Source organism: Ranitomeya imitator, chromosome 4, assembly GCF_032444005.1.
Source record: "Ranitomeya imitator isolate aRanImi1 chromosome 4, aRanImi1.pri, whole genome shotgun sequence".
NCBI lineage: Eukaryota > Metazoa > Chordata > Amphibia > Anura > Dendrobatidae > Ranitomeya > Ranitomeya imitator.
The window spans coordinates 578,691,998-578,708,679 of NC_091285.1; the positions used below are offsets into that span (position 1 = coordinate 578,691,998).

At 42.5% G+C, this 16,682-nt stretch overlaps 1 protein-coding gene across 3 annotated transcripts in view; it reads right to left on the reverse strand.

Annotated features, from left to right (window-relative positions):
* The window catches only part of LCTL (lactase like), a 48,517-nt gene that overhangs the window by 11,549 nt on the left and 20,286 nt on the right, over window positions 1-16,682 (reverse strand). For all 3 annotated transcript variants that reach the window (XM_069766402.1, XM_069766403.1, XM_069766404.1), the window contains 4 exons: window positions 13,812-13,921; window positions 11,272-11,400; window positions 4,356-4,451; window positions 3,999-4,053 (listed from right to left, as the gene is read on the reverse strand). In XM_069766402.1, the coding sequence (XP_069622503.1) occupies window positions 3,999-4,053; window positions 4,356-4,451; window positions 11,272-11,400; window positions 13,812-13,921 (390 nt within the window). The remainder of the gene's footprint in view (window positions 1-3,998; window positions 4,054-4,355; window positions 4,452-11,271; window positions 11,401-13,811; window positions 13,922-16,682) is intronic.

Consider the following 16,682-nt stretch of genomic DNA (forward strand, 5'->3'; position numbering starts at 1 on the left):
TGTGAAGGGTCTAGGAGGGAGTGAGTGGAGAGGTAACGGGTAAGGCGGGAGTATATCAGGCGCTCCAAGAGTTTAGAGATGAAGGGGAGATTGGAGACTGGTCTGTAGTTGTTTGTGCAGGATGGGTCGAGGGTGAGTTTCTTTAGTAATGGAGTAATGATAGTGTTTGAAGGAGGAGGGGAAATGCCAGAGGAGAGGGAGAGATTAAAGATTGTAGTTAGGTGAGTTGTGACGACTGGAGAGAGAGATTGGAGGAGGTGTGAGGGAATGGGGTCGGTAGTGCATGTAGTCGGACGAGAAGAGGATAGAAGCCTGGAGACTTCTTCTGTGATGAGATCGAATGTGGAGAGTGAGCCAGAGGAAATGCAGGGAGGGATGGGAGTCACTGAACTTGGTGATTAGGAGTGGATTTCCTGACAGATATTGTCTATTTTCTCTATAAAGTGGGAGGCCAGGTCATCAGCACAAATGTCTGTGATAGGGGCTTGTGCTTTTGGCCTCAGGAGGGAGTGAAAGGTGTCAAAAAGTTTCTTGGGGTTGTTGGCTAGTGAGGAGATCAGGGTGGTGTAGTAGGTCTGTTTGGCGAGGTGAAGGGCAGAGTTATAGGTCCTTAACATAAATTTGAAGTGTATGAAGTCTTCTGGTGTGCGTGTTTTCCTCCATAAGCGTTCAGCACTCCTAGAGCATCGCTGGAGAAATCGGGTTTGTGATGTGAGCCGGGGCTGTTTCACTCTGTGTTTGGAGGTTCTGAGGGTGAGGGGAGCTACTTGGTGAATGGTGCTTCTGAGAGTGTCATTGAAGTGATGTACAGCCAGATCAGGACAGGAAAAAGAAAGAGATTGGGGACAACGATGAGTGTAGGGAGTCTGAAAGTGTATGAAGGTTAATGGCTTGTAGATTTCTGACTGGTAGGTAGGAGGGTGCTCGGGTGAGCGAGGATTTGTGAGTGTGAAGGAGAGAATGTTGTGGTCAGAGAGGGGAAGCGGTGAGTTATCTAGGTAGGAGATTGAGGAGAGCTGGGTGAAAACCAGGTCCAGGGTGTTACCGTCTTTGTGTGTTTCAGAGGTTGAGAGCTGTGAGAGGCCTAGAGAAGTGGTTAGTGATAGAAGCTGAGATGCAGATGTGGAAGTGAGACTGTTAATGGGGATGCTGATGGACTGTTTTTATTGGGCAATACGGTCTGCATTTTTCTACATTTTATATATTACATACTGTATATTCCGTTTGATAAATGTTTATAATTGTGGAAACAACATAATAATACAAATAGGCAAGGCAATGTATATTGTTTCCAACTTTATAGTCATAGCCGAAAGTGTTGGCAACCATGAAATTGTTCCAGAAAATGAAATATTTCTCACGGAAAATTATTGCAATTATACGTTTTGTAATACACATTTATTTTGTTTGTGTGTATTGGAATAACACGAAAAAGAGGAAAAAAATGCAAATTGGACATAATTTCACTCAAAATCCACAAAATGGGCCAGACAAAATTGCTGCCACCCTCAACTTAATATTCAGTTCCACACCCTTTGGAATACATTGCTTCCTATAACCCTCAACAAGCTTCTTACACCTCTCAACTGGAATTTTGGACAACTCTGATTTTGCAAATTGCTCCAGGTCTCTCATATTTGAAGGTGCCTTCTCCCAACAGCAATTTTAAGATCTCTTCACAGGTGTTCAATGGGATTTAGATCCAGATTGCTAGCCACTTCTGAACTCTCCAGCGCTTTGTTTCCATCCATTTCTGGGTGCTTCTCGATGTATGTTTGGGGTCATTGACCTGCTGGAAGACCCATGACCTAGGATGCAAACCCAGCTTTCTGACATTGTGCACTACATTGTGACTCAAAATTCTTTTGTAATCTTCATATTTCATGATGCTTTGCACATGTGAAGGCATCCAGTGCCAGAGGCAGCAAAACAACTCTAAAACATCTTTGAACGTCCACCGTATTTGACTATAGGCCATATTTCTTTGTAGGCCTCATTCTGTTTTTGATAGAATGAGAATGTGCTTTACCAAAAAGCTATATCTTGATCTCATCTGGCAACAAGGATTTTGGTTAACTCACCTACATTTTGGCAAACTGCAGTCTAGCTTTTTTATGTCTCAGTGTCAGCAGTGGGGTCCTCCTGGGTCTCCTGCCATAGCGATTCATTTCATTAACATGTCATCAGATAGTTTATGCTGACACTGATGTACACTAAGCCTGCATGGCAGCTTGAATTTCTTTGGAACTTTGTTTGGGCTACTTATCCACCATCGGGACTATCCTGCATCGTAACCCTTCTTTTCTCTACCTTCCATGTCCAGGCAGATTAGGTACAGTGCCAAGGGTTGTAAGCTTCTTGATTATGTTCCGCACCATGGACAAAGGAACACCAAGATCTCTGGAGATACACTAGTAATCTTGAGATTGTTGATATATTTAAAACATTTTGGTTCTCAGACAGATCCCTTCTCTTTCTGTTCTCCATGCTTACTGTGGCACACACAGACACACAATGTAAAGATTGAGTCAACTTTTTCCCCTTTTTATCTGGTTTCAGGTGTGATTTTCATATTGCCCACACATTTTACTTGACACAGGTGAGTTTGAATGAGCATCACATGCTTGATACAAAATTGTTTACCCATAATTTTTTAAAAATTAAATGCTAGTAAGCACCCAAATCTGCATCCTAGCTGCCTTGGTGATCCCCGTCAATACTGAAAGAGATGACTGCTGGTCAGTTGCTTGACTGAATCAGCCAGTGGCTGCGGTCAGGTGTCTAATTGACAGGACATTATTACATCCCATGGGATGATGTCCCGTTTATTAATCACCTGACTGCTGCACATCTTAACTCTTAATTATAGAGCCACACAATGCAAAGATTGATTAAATTTCTTCCCTTTTTATCTGGTTTCATTTGTGATTTTCATATTGCCCCACCTGTTACTTGCCACAGATGAGTTTGAACAAGCATCACATGCTTGAAACAGTTGTCTACCTACAATTTTGGAAAGGTGCCAACAATTTTGTCTGGCCCACTTTGGGGGTTTTGTGTGAAATGATTTATTTCCAATTTCCTTTTTTTATTGTTTTTTTTTTGTGTGTGTGTTGTTCCAATACACACAAATTAAATAAACATGTGTATAACGAAACATGTGTAATTGCAATAATTTTATGGGAGAAATACTTCATTTTTTGGAACAATCTCAAGAGTGTCAACACTTTCGCCCATGACTGTATATTAATGAATGGGCTTTGAGGTCTATGTTTTGACCAGTCGTATTGTGGGGGTCTGAGTGTTGCAGCCGCAAACATGTTCCTCATAATAGAGACAGACTGTTTTTCGGGGCAGCCTATGGACAAGTCTTTCCTTGGTTTCTCTGGCTTAGAGCAGGAAGATAAGACTCTGCCTACAGTCCGGCCCCGGAGCACGGACATATCATTAACTGAAAACGTCTAACACTGATTACACAAGAACCACAAGATGGATTTCTTCACCCAAGGTATCATTTTAATCAGTGCAACAGCCCCAACCTGACACTGCAGTTTACTTAGCAAAATCCTGCTGACACGTTTGCTTTAAGGAATAGAGTACTTGTGCCTCCAATAATCACCAATAACTATAAATAAAAGTTCATTAAAACAAGCCAAGAATCGGGGAACAATGATTTGAAAGTTTGCTTACTAGTGATATGCTGCTTAATCCCCAGTTTTTCAATGTGGTTGTCAAAGTAGGGCGTCCCTAATAAAAAAAATTATCTATGCCTTTCACCATCTCTTACTGCTCTATTAACCAAAATATTGATTGATTGATTTTACTCATTTATATAGCTCCATTAATTCCACAGCGCATTACAGACATTATTGGCACTGTCTCCATTGGGGCTCATAATCTACATTCCCTATCAGTATGTCTTTTGAGTGTCTTTGGATATTATGTAATTTAGTGAGAACATACCAGTTAATTTTTAGTGTAACGTAAATGGTTCATACCTTTCTGCTTGCTGCGCCAATGTTTGTCATAACTGTGCCAAACTCTAGCATGTGCCTGCAATATATAAAGATGTGGTTAAAAGAGGCTCAAGGCATAGTCTATAATTTTGATCTTAAATTATTTTCATTGTATACAGTATGTAAATGTATATGAATGTCTTCCATATGACTTATGTGTAATTAAATGCAATCTGTCACCACCATTATTCTGCCTCCTATGAAAGCCGCATAAGGTGGTGACAGACACAATGATTTCAGCTAACATAATATATATATATATATATATGGTGGTTTTCATGTATTTCTTTCTAGCCTTTTATCTTTGGGTAATATAGTAATACACAGTCAGTGACGAACCTTAATGAGGTAATGGGCTGCCTTATATACTCCAGTTCCTCTTAGCTTTAGGCCTGGTGCATGTTCTCCTGTCTCATATCCTTCAACAGCGATGGACTGCAAGATAAAGGAACACTTTATGTGACACGGGCCATTTACCTGTGACGAATTCTAACATTGCAGGGTCTGAATGTTATGATTGAGAGAATTCTGAAAAAGTGATAGAACAAAATGCCTGTGTAGTGCGCAACTAGCAATCTTAGGGCGCTACCTCAGGTAGCATAATAATAATAATAGTGCAGGTCACTTGCTGGCCACTACCTATTGATAGTTTAGGCTGGAGCTACATGATGTCATGTGTCGGACATCAGCAAATCTCTGAACAGTTTTTAAAAAATTTGTGCAACTTGTTGTCGCACGACTATTTTAGAGCTTGCATTGAAGTCTGTGATAAGATTGTCGTGTGTGACTTGTGGCCAGTGACAGAAAATCCAACACATTCGGAAACATTTGCAACTCTGTCACAGGTTACGACACAAGAACGTAGAAAATCATTACATCCAATGTAACAATGTGTAGTTGCGATATCAGTGTCACGCAACACATTTAGTCCCAGCGTTAAGCTGCATTATCATTATTATACATTTTTTTATAGCGCCATTTATTCCATGGTGCTTTACATGTGAAAAGCTGCATTGTTGAGTATTTAAAATTATCCATCAATGCAGCCAGGGGCATTAATCTATTTTTTTTAAATCTTTTACTTTCTATCCTGCCCAGACCACTATGATGACTTTCATTCATGACTAATCACTGCACAAAGCCTCCCCATCTTGCTGCTACTCCCGCTCCCGATAGTCCTTTAATTTGCTGCTTGACAGTGCTCCTACACAAAAATAAATGCTGCACACATTACATTGGCCGATATTTGATTTTTTTCTTCTGATGCAGCCAGTACTGATCATTGGCTGACAAAAAATCCAATGTGCCCAACCAGTGTTGTGAACAATCACAAACACTCGCTCGTCAGTTGAAAGGACGTATAATCCCTTATGGCTGAAATCAACCTTTTCCTTGAACTTTCATCTAATGTGTATAGGCTCCCATGGTGTTGGGAGTGGAGCTGTTGTGAATTCAGCTTTTGGGCTCCCTCCGGTGGTTGTAGAGGGTAATGCAGTTGTGTCTGGACTGCAGGATTGGACAGGTGTATCTACTAATTGCAAAACTGACTGGGGTATATAGCTTTGCAGGACTCTTTAGTCCCTGCCAGTTGTCCATTGTTTTTGGAGGATTCACTTCCCTGCTGGTCTCTCCAGTTTGCTGTGCTTTTCTACAAAGATAAGTCCTGGCTTTGTTTTTGCTGTCCACCTGCTGTGGACCTTATAGTTCTGTGCATATTTACGTTTTTGCCTTGTCCAGCTTTGTCTGTGAAGGGTTTTTTTGCAGCCAGGCTGTGTCTCTGGAGATGCAGATATAACCTCCATGTCTTTAGTCAGATGTGGTGATTTGTATTTTCTGTGGTGGATATTTTCTAGTGTTTTAATACTGACCGCATAGTACTCTGTTCTATTCTTTCTTTTTAGCTAGTATGGCCTCCTATGCTAAAATCTGATTTCATATCTGCGTATGTTATTTCCCTCTCCTCTCACAGTCAATATTTGTGGAGGGCTATCTATTCTTTGGGGATTTTCTCTGAGGCAAGATAGGTTTCCTGTTTCTGTCTTTAGGGGAAGTTAGATCTTAGGCTGTGTCGAGGGGTCTAGGGAGTGTTAGGTACCCCCCACGGCTACTTCTAGTTGCGCTGCTAGGTTCAGGGTTTGCGGTCAGTACAGGGACCACCTTCTCCAGAGTCCGTCTCATGCTGCTCCTAGGCCACAAGATCATAACAGTACAACTGGCCAACAATGAGTTAATTGCATCTCAGAAGAAGGGAGGGAAGGTTTTGAGCCATTTTTTTTTCCTTAGCCTGTTCCTCCCTCTTAATCTCTGGGTGGCTATGGAATCTAGTATTAACATGAATGTTCAGGAGTTAGTTTCTCGGGTGGATCAGCTTGCTGCTAGGGTACAGGGTATTTCAGATTATATTGTTCAGACTCCTGCCTTAGAACCTAAGATTCCCACTCCTGATTTATTCTTTGGTGACAGATCCAAATTTTTGAGTTTCAAAAATAACTGTAAACTGTTTTTTGCATTAAGACCCTGGTCTTCTGGTGATCCTATTCAGCAGGTTAAAATCATCATATCTCTGCTGCGTGGAGACCCACAGGATTGGGCATTTTCCCTGGAAACTGGCAATCCTGCTTTGCTTAATGTTGATTCTTTCAGGCATTGGGGTTGTTGTATGATGAGCCTAATTCTGTGGATAAGGCTGAGAAAATCTTGTTGGCCCTGTGTCAAGGCCAAGAAGCGGCAGAATCGTATTGCCAGAAATTTAGAAAATGGTCTGTACTGACTAAATGGAATGAGGATCCCTTGGCAGCAATTTTCAGAAAGGGTCTTTCTGAATCCGTTAAAGATGTTATGGTGGGGTTCCCCACGCCTGCTGGTCTGAGTGATTCTATGTCTCTGGCCATTCAGATTGATCGGCGCTTGCGCGAGCGCAGAGTTGTGCACACTATGGCGTTGTCCTCTGAGCGGAGCCCTGAGCCTATGCAGTGTGATAGGATTTTGTCTAGAGCTGAACGTCAAAGATTCAGACGTCAGAATAGGTTGTGTTTTTACTGCGGCGATTCTGCTCATGTTATTTCTGATTGCCCTAAGCGTACAAAGAGAATCGCTAGTTCTGTTACCATCAGTACTATACAACCTAAATTTCTGTTATCTGTGACTTTGATCTGCTCATTATCATCATTTTCTGTCATGGCATTTGTGGATTCAGGCGCCGCTCTGAACTTAATGGACTTAGAATTTGCCAGACGTTGTGGTTTCCCCTTGCAGCCTTTGCAGAAACCTATTCCTTTGAGGGGCATTGATGCTACATCCTTGGCTAAAAATAAACCTCAGTTTTGGACACAGCTGACCATGCGCATGGCGCCAGCCCATCAGGAAGATTGTCGTTTTCTGGTGTTGCATAATTTGCATCATGATATTGTGCTGGGTTTTCCATGGTTGCAGCTACATAATCCGGTGTTAGATTGGAAATCCATGTCTGTGACTAGTTGGGGTTGTCAGGGGGTTCATGATCATGTTCCTTTGATGTCAATTTCCTCTTCCCCCTCTTCTGAAATTCCTGAGTTTTTGTCAGACTTCCAGGATGTATTCGATGAGCCCAAATCCAGTTCCCTTCCACCGCATAGGGACTGTGATTGTGCTATTGACTTGATTCCAGGTTGTAAGTTCCCTAAGGGCCGACTTTTCAACCTGTCTGTGCCAGAACATGCCGCCATGCGGAGCTATATTAAGGAGTCTTTGGAGAAGGGGCATATTCGGCCATCTTCTTCACCGTTGGGAGCGGGGTTCTTTTTTGTTGCCAAGAAGGATGGCTCCTTGAGACCCTGTATTGATTATCGCCTCTTGAATAAGATCACGGTCAAATTTCAATACCCTTTGCCTTTGCTTACTGATTTGTTTGCTAGGATTAAGGGGGCTAGCTGGTTTACTAAGATTGACCTTCGAGGGGCATATAATCTTATTCGTATTAAGCAGGGTGACGAATGGAAAACTGCATTTAATACGCCCGAAGGCCATTTTGAATACCTTGTGATGCCATTCGGACTCTCTAATGCCCCATCTGTGTTCCAATCCTTCATGCATGATATCTTTCGGAGTTATCTTGATAAATTCATGGTTGTATATTTGGATGATATTTTGATTTTTTCCAATGATTGGGAGTCTCATGTGAAACAGGTCAGGATGGTATTTCAGATCCTCCGTTATAATGCTTTATTTGTGAAGGGGTCAAAGCGCCTCTTTGGAGTGCAGAAGGTTTCTTTTTTGGGTTTCATTTTTTCTTCCTCATCTATAGAAATGGATCCGGTTAAGGTTCAGGCCATTCATGATTGGATTCAGCCCACATCTGTGAAGAGCCTTCAGAAATTCTTGGGTTTTGCTAATTTTTATCGTCGTTTCATTGCCAACTTCTCCAGTGTGGTTAAACCTCTGACCGATTTGACAAAGAAAGGCGCTGATGTGACGAATTGGTCCTCCGCGGCTGTTTCTGTCTTTCAGGAGCTTAAACGCCGATTTACTTCTGCCCCTGTGTTGCGTCAGCCAGATGTTTCTCTTCCATTTCAGGTTGAGGTTGACGCGTCTGAGATTGGGGCAGGGGCCGTTTTGTCTCAGAGGAATTCTGATGGTTCTTTGATGAAACCGTGTGCCTTCTTTTCTCGGAAGTTTTCACCTGCGGAACGCAATTATGATGTCGGCAATCGGGAGTTGTTGGCTATGAAGTGGGCATTTGAGGAGTGGCGACATTGGCTTGAGGGGGCCAAGCACCGTATTGTGGTCCTGACCGATCATAAGAATCTGATTTACCTCGAGTCTGCCAAACGGCTGAAACCTAGACCGGCTCGATGGTCCCTGTTTTTCTCCCGTTTTGATTTAGTGGTCTCGTACATTCCTGGTACTAAGAATGTTAAGGCGGATGCCCTCTCTAGGAGTTTTTTTCCTGATTCTCCTGGGGTTCTTGAGCCGGTCGGCATTCTGAAGGAAGGGGTGATTCTTTCTGCCATCTCCCCTGATTTACGACGGGTTCTTCAGGAATTTCAGGCTAATAAACCTGACCGCTGTCCAGTGGGGAAACTGTTTGTTCCTGATAGATGGACTAGTAAAGTGATTTCTGAGGTTCATTGTTCTGTGTTGGCTGGTCATCCTGGGATTTTTGGTACCAGAGATTTGGTTGGTAGGTCCTTTTGGTGGCCTTCTTTGTCGCGGGATGTGCGTTCTTTTGTGCAGTCCTGTGGGATTTGTGCGCGGGCTAAGCCTTGCTGTTCCGGCGCTAGTGGGTTGCTTTTGCCATTACCGGTCCCCGAGAGGCCCTGGACACATATTTCTATGGATTTTATTTCTGATCTTCCTGTTTCCCAAAGAATGTTGGTTATCTGGGTTGTCTGTGACCGATTTTCTAAGATGGTTCATTTGGTGCCTTTGCCTAAATTGCCTTCTTCTTCTGATTTGGTTCCGTTGTTTTTTCAGCATGTGGTACGTTTGCATGGTATTCCGGAGAATATTGTGTCCGACAGAGGTTCCCAGTTTGTTTCTAGGTTTTGGCGGGCCTTTTGTGCCAAGCTGGGCATTGATTTGTCTTTTTCTTCTGCATTTCATCCTCAGACAAATGGCCAGACTGAGCGAACTAATCAGACCTTGGAGACCTATTTGAGATGCTTTGTGTCTGCTGATCAGGATGATTGGGTGGCTTTTTTGCCATTGGCCGAGTTTGCCCTTAATAATCGGGCTAGTTCGGCTACTTTGGTTTCGCCTTTTTTTTTGTAATTTTGGTTTTCATCCTCGTTTTTCTTCTGGGCAGGTTGAGCCTTCTGACCTTCCTGGTGTGGATTCTGTGGTCGACAGGTTGCAGCAGATTTGGGCTCATGTGGTGGACAATTTGGTGCTGTCTCAGGAGGCGGCTCAACGTTTTGCTAACCGTCGTCGGTGTGTTAGTTCCCGGCTTCGGGTTGGGGATCTGGTTTGGTTATCTTCCCGTCATGTTCCTATGAAGGTTTCTTCCCCTAAGTTTAAGCCTCGATTTATTGGTCCTTATAGGATTTCTGAGATTATTAATCCGGTGTCCTTTCGCCTGGCGCTTCCGGCTTCTTTTGCTATTCATAATGTCTTCCATAGATCTTTGTTGCGGAAATATGTGGAGCCCGTTGTTCCCTCTGTTGATCCTCTGGCCCTTGTGTTGGTCGATGGGGAGTTGGAATATGTTGTTGAGAAGATTTTGGATTCTCGTTTTTCGAGGCGGAAGCTTCAGTACCTTGTCAAATAGAAGGGTTATGGCCAGGAGGATAATTCTTGGGTTTCTGCCTCTGATGTCCATGCCGCTGATTTGGTTCGTACCTTTCATCGGGCTCAACCTGATCGGCCTAGGGGCTCTGGTGAGGGTTCGGTGACCCCTCCTCAAGGGGGGGTACTGTTGTGAATTCAGCTTTTGGGCTCCCTCCGGTGGTTGTAGAGGGTAATGCAGTTGTGTCTGGACTGCAGGATTGGACAGGTGTATCTACTAATTGCAAAACTGACTGGGGTATATAGCTTTGCAGGACTCTTTAGTCCCTGCCAGTTGTCCATTGTTTTTGGAGGATTCACTTCCCTGCTGGTCTCTCCAGTTTGCTGTGCTTTTCTACAAAGATAAGTCCTGGCTTTGTTTTTGCTGTCCACCTGCTGTGGACCTTATAGTTCTGTGCATATTTACGTTTTTGCCTTGTCCAGCTTTGTCTGTGAAGGGTTTTTTTGCAGCCAGGCTGTGTCTCTGGAGATGCAGATATACCCTCCATGTCTTTAGTCAGATGTGGTGATTTGTATTTTCTGTGGTGGATATTTTCTAGTGTTTTAATACTGACCGCATAGTACTCTGTTCTATTCTTTCTTTTTAGCTAGTATGGCCTCCTATGCTAAAATCTGATTTCATATCTGCGTATGTTATTTCCCTCTCCTCTCACAGTCAATATTTGTGGGGGGCTATCTATTCTTTGGGGATTTTCTCTGAGGCAAGATAGGTTTCCTGTTTCTGTCTTTAGGGGAAGTTAGATCTTAGGCTGTGTCGAGGGGTCTAGGGAGTGTTAGGTACCCCCCACGGCTACTTCTAGTTGCACTGCTAGGTTCAGGGTTTGCGGTCAGTATGGGGACCACCTTCTCCAGAGTCCGTCTCATGCTGCTCCTAGGCCACCAGATCATAACAGGGAGCCCGTGAGCCCCCAGTATTAGTGGGCCAATTGCAACTGCAGTCATCCCTATATCTATGCAACCATTGCTGTTCTTATTTTATAGAGCCGTTACTCACCCAGGGATTGCTGAATGTGATCCAATATTTCACTCGATCACCAAATTTCTCGAAGCACAAGTTAGCATAATCATTAAAGTAAGTGATCATGGTGATGTTTTGCCAGCCACTGAACTTCTCCTGCAGGGTCTAACAGATCAAATAGAAGATACTAATTGTCACAACCTTGTAACATTTGCCATTTACAGATGTAAATAAATCATGCTCAGATGGTAGATGCTTATACAACATACAGTATATGTCATTATTATAACAATGATACAAATTGTCAGTGCCGAGGACAATCTCTAGAATCTGGCAGTAAGCCATTTTTTCTCTTTTGTACCCCCTACATAACAAAATTGTCCCCTTTTGTGCTATTTATTAGGTAAAAAAACATAAAGCTTAGGTCATGCTCTCATATAGCAAAAAATGCTGCTTTTTTGTCCAGAAAAATTGCTTTGATTGTCAGCTCAAGAAAAGTGCATGTGATTTCATAAAAAGACATGCCCACTGTGCTTTAAAGATGGTTTTAAAATGTTTTTTTTGTGTGTGTGTGTGTTTTTTACCCATAGGCTTCTATTCAAAACCTAAACAAATGCATGTATAAATGTAATTGCATTAAGTGCAGAATCTGAGCAGTTCTGCACTAAAAAAAAGCATAAGGCTATGTTCCCATGATCTGTTTTTGTTGATTTTTTTTATGTTGCATATTTTTAAAAAAATTAAAGTAACCTATTTTACTTAATCAAAAACTCACCAAAATCTCATTGTGGGAAAGTAGCTTACAAAAGCCAAACACTCAAAAAAAGGAAAAATGCAAATACGCAATAAACATAGCAGATTGCTATTAAAAATTTTGGTGCAGACACCTGCAGAAAAAACAGCAGTAAAAAAAATAGCAATATGACCTAATACTAATTTAACTGTTCATTTAGGCTGTGTGCCGATGATGAGTGTGTGGTGAGTTTTTGATGCTGCATATTTTCCCCGTGTCCAAAATGCTGTGTCTTAGGCCGGTTTCACACATCAGTGGCTCCGGTATGTGAGGTGACAGTTTCCTCACGTACCGGAGACACTGACTCACGTAGACACATTAAAATCAATGTGTCTCTGCACATGTCAGCGTGTTTTCACGGACCGTGTGTCCGTTTAAAAAAACACGGAGACATATCAGTGTTCATGGTAGCGCACGTATTACATGGACCCATTAAAGTCCCACAGGAGGTGGGAGGGGGTTGGGGACAGGGATCTTTTTTTTAAACACAAAAAAAAGATTTTTCTTATCTTCTCTCCAGTGAACGCTGCTGGAGAGAAGAAATGAATGGTGGCTTCAGCACCAGATGCAGGGGACAGCGCTTAACTGTAGCGCTGTCTCCTGCACGGTGCGTGTGGTACCCGGTCGGCACACGGATGCCGCACGTGTGCCACACTGATGTCCCACGTGAGCACAAGGACACGGATAATTCCGGTACCGATTTTTCCGGTACCGGAATTATCTGGACGTGTGAGACTGGCCTTAGTTCCAGCAAAGTGGATGAGGTTTATAGAAATCTTGGGCCTAACGGGCATTTTTTTTTTTTACTACTCAGTGTAAACTGACCTGCGGTGCCAATCCACAACATGTCAATTTCTCTTGCAAGTACACTGAGTTTTATGTGCAGATTTTCCCCATAGAATTGCATTAGTTGCGGAAAATCCAATGATAAAAAAACATATGTAATTCAGCATATGAAGTTTTGTCAAAACCAAAACAAAGCAGTTTTATTTAGAATGCGACATACCAAAAAATAAACAAAAACTGGAGGAATAAAAACACATGTAAAAAAAAAATAAGCTAAAAAACACAATGAAAAAATTCAAGTAACCTAATTTACTGAAAGCACCACTCCAGCAGAGTTGTTTTTTTCAGGTCTGGAGTGGCGCTTTGTATTTAAACCCCCTAACCCTGGCCATATACTCACCAACTGGTGTCTTCACCGTTTTTCAGCACCGCTCCGGTTCCGCAGCACCATCTTGTGAGCGCAGCTTCTGAGTGGCCGGAATTCAGAAGGTACATCACAAGCTCTCAATACAAGTCTGTGAGCCAGAACGAGGTTCTTATAGACTTGTATTGTAAAGTGACCTCCGCACCGCTCCATGAAACACAGGAGCTACAGGTATGTCACTTTTCACCGGAGACTGATGGTTACGACGCAAGAAAACAAGGGGGCAGCAGGTGAGTATATGACCAGGGGTAGGGGAATTACATTTAAAGCACCACTCCAGCAGTGCAATAAAAAAAACACGCTGGAGTAGTGCTTTAATAGGTGCAGAAATTGTGCAGAAAATCTGCAACATCAAGACTCACTAAAATCTCATCGTGGGAACGTAGTCCTAGCATCCTGTTGCAAGCAACACAATTACATTACTACATGGTGCTCATAAACACATATATCACCTACATGAGTCATTTTTAAGTTTGTCCAGAAAATAATTTGTCTTTACTGTTTTTGGATAATTTATATAAAAAAAAAAAAGAAAAGTCATACTGACAACACAAGAGTGCCGTACTGTCTTACCTGTGGCAAGTCCCAGTGATATAGGGTGACTACTGGAGTAATGTTATTTTGAAGAAGAACATTGATCAAATCACTGTAGTATTTTATTCCATTTTCATTAACACTTTCAGCTGTGGAAACAAATGTGGAGAAATTACTCAGTCTCCTTAATCACCACCGGATACCAACAGGGCTGGCATACCATGTGGCCGCTATGGGGCCCAAGAGTCAGGAGAGCTCAGTGCAGGAACGACTCTGCTCCCCCCCCCTCCCCCTCCACTCGGATTACGCATTCAACTGTACAGTTGAAATCAATGATGGAGGAGAAAGCATCAGGTGACCCTCTCCCATCATTCCCCCTCTGCTTATAAAGCAGAGGGTGCAATGACGTCACTTCATCGCATGCTAAGCTGTGCCAAGCAGTGGAACTGCTGAGAAGACCCGCTGGAGAGACCGGATAAGCGGGGGAATGGGGAGAGGTGAGCATTGTATTTATTTACGGTATTTTTAAATCAGTACGTGGTGGCCATAATACTGGAGTAGTATGGGGTGTGCATTATAATATATGAGGCTGCGTTATACTCTATGGGGCTGAATTATACTGAGGATGCATTATACTCTATGGGACTACATTAAACTCTATGGAGGCTGCATTATACTTTTTGGGGCTGCATTATACTCTGTGAGGCTGCATTATATTCTATCAAGGACTATATAGAGTGCATTATACACTAAAATACCACATCCTAGATATCTTTGAATGAAATATTCTAGTTGCAAATTTGTATTCGTTGCATAGTGGAATGTGTTCAGAACAATAAAACATAACAATTATCAATGTACAGTACAAAAGTTTGGATACACCTTCTCATTTAAAGATTGTTCTCTATTTTCATGACTATGAAAATTGTAAATTCACACTGAAGTTATCAAAACTATGAATTAACACATGTGGAATTATATACTTAACAAAAAAGTGTGAAACAACTGAAAATATGTCTTATATTATATTCACTCCCATCTCCAAGACTTTTCACGTGCTGCGCCAATTTCTTTGAATGCACTACCCAGATAATTTAGATTAATCCCCAATACCCACAGTTTTAAGCGTGCCCTAAGAATGCGTTTCTTCAGACTGGCCGACCATCTCAACACATTAAGCCATAAATGACTGCCAATACATCTTCTTACTGACCTGAGATATAAGAGGAATAGCCTCCCCATACAGGTAACAATCCAGCAGCTGTCAGCTGTACACTATAGCTGACAACTTGTGGCATCAGCCAGATCAGTTTTGGCACCGTCCAGATCTGTTTAACCCCTTAGATGCTGCTGTCAATTATGACTATCGTATATATGGTTAACAGAGTGTGGGGACTTCCTCTTTATCCCCATCGGCACCCTGAGATCATGATTGTGTGCTCCTGTTGTTTGCCATGGCCTTTCAAAGCCAAATAGAGAGTCTGCCGCCTACAGCGTTCTGGTCAAAAGTTAGAGAAATTTACATGGTAAAAATACACTTTTTCATTCCTACCATGCCACTCTGTATTAATTCCTGAAAATCACCTGAAGGGTTAATAAACTACCTGATAGCAGTTTTCAGTACAGGTCCTTCTCAAAAAATTAGCATATAGTGTTAAATTTCATTATTTACCATAATGTAATGATTACAATTAAACTTTCATATATTATAGATTCATTATCCACCAACTGAAATTTGTCAGGTCTTTTATTGTTTTAATACTGATGATTTTGGCATACAACTCCTGATAACCCAAAAAACCTGTCTCAATAAATTAGCATATTTCACCCATCCAATCAAATAAAAGTGTTTTTTAATAACAAACAAAAAAACCATCAAATAATAATGTTCAGTTATGCACTCAATACTTGGTCGGGAATCCTTTGGCAGAAATGACTGCTTCAATGCGGCGTGGCATGGAGGCAATCAGCCTGTGACACTGCTGAGATGTTATGGAGGCCCAGGATGCTTCAATAGCGGCCTTAAGCTCATCCAGAGTGTTGGGTCTTGCGTCTCTCAACTTTCTCTTCACAATATCCCACAGATTCTCTATGGGGTTCAGGTCAGGAGAGTTGGCAGGCCAATTGAGCACAGTAATACCATGGTCAGTAAACCATTTACCAGTGGTTTTGGCACTGTGAGCAGGTGCCAGGTCGTGCTGAAAAATGAAATCTTCATCTCCATAAAGCATTTCAGCCGATGGAAGCATGAAGTGCTCCAAAATCTCCTGATAGCTAGCTGCATTGACCCTGCCCTTGATGAAACACAGTGGACCAACACCAGCAGCTGACATGGCACCCCACACCATCACTGACTGTGGGTACTTGACACTGGACTTCAGGCATTTTGGCATTTCCTTCTCCCCAGTCTTCCTCCAGACTCTGGCACCTTGATTTCCGAATGACATGCAAAATTTGCTTTCATCAGAAAAAAGTACTTGGGACCACTTAGCAACAGTCCAGTGCTGCTTCTCTGTAGCTCAAAAGTGGCTTTACCTGGGGAATGCGGCACCTGTAGCCCATTTCCTGCACACGCCTGTGCACGGTGGCTCTGGATGTTTCCACACCAGACTCAGTCCACTGCTTCCTCAGGTTCCCCAAGGTCTGGAATCGGTCCTTCTCCACAATCTTCCTCAGGGTCCGGTCTCCTCTTCTCGTTGTACAGCGTTTTCTGCCACATTGTTTCCTTCCAACAGACTTACCATTGAGGTGCCTTGATACAGCACTCTGGGAACAGCCTATTTGTTGAGAAATTTCTTTCTGGGTCTTACCCTCTTGCTTGAGGGTGTCAATGATGGCCTTCTTGACATCTGTCAGGTCGCTAGTCTTACCCATGATGGGGGTTTTGAGTAATGAACCAGGCAGGGAGTT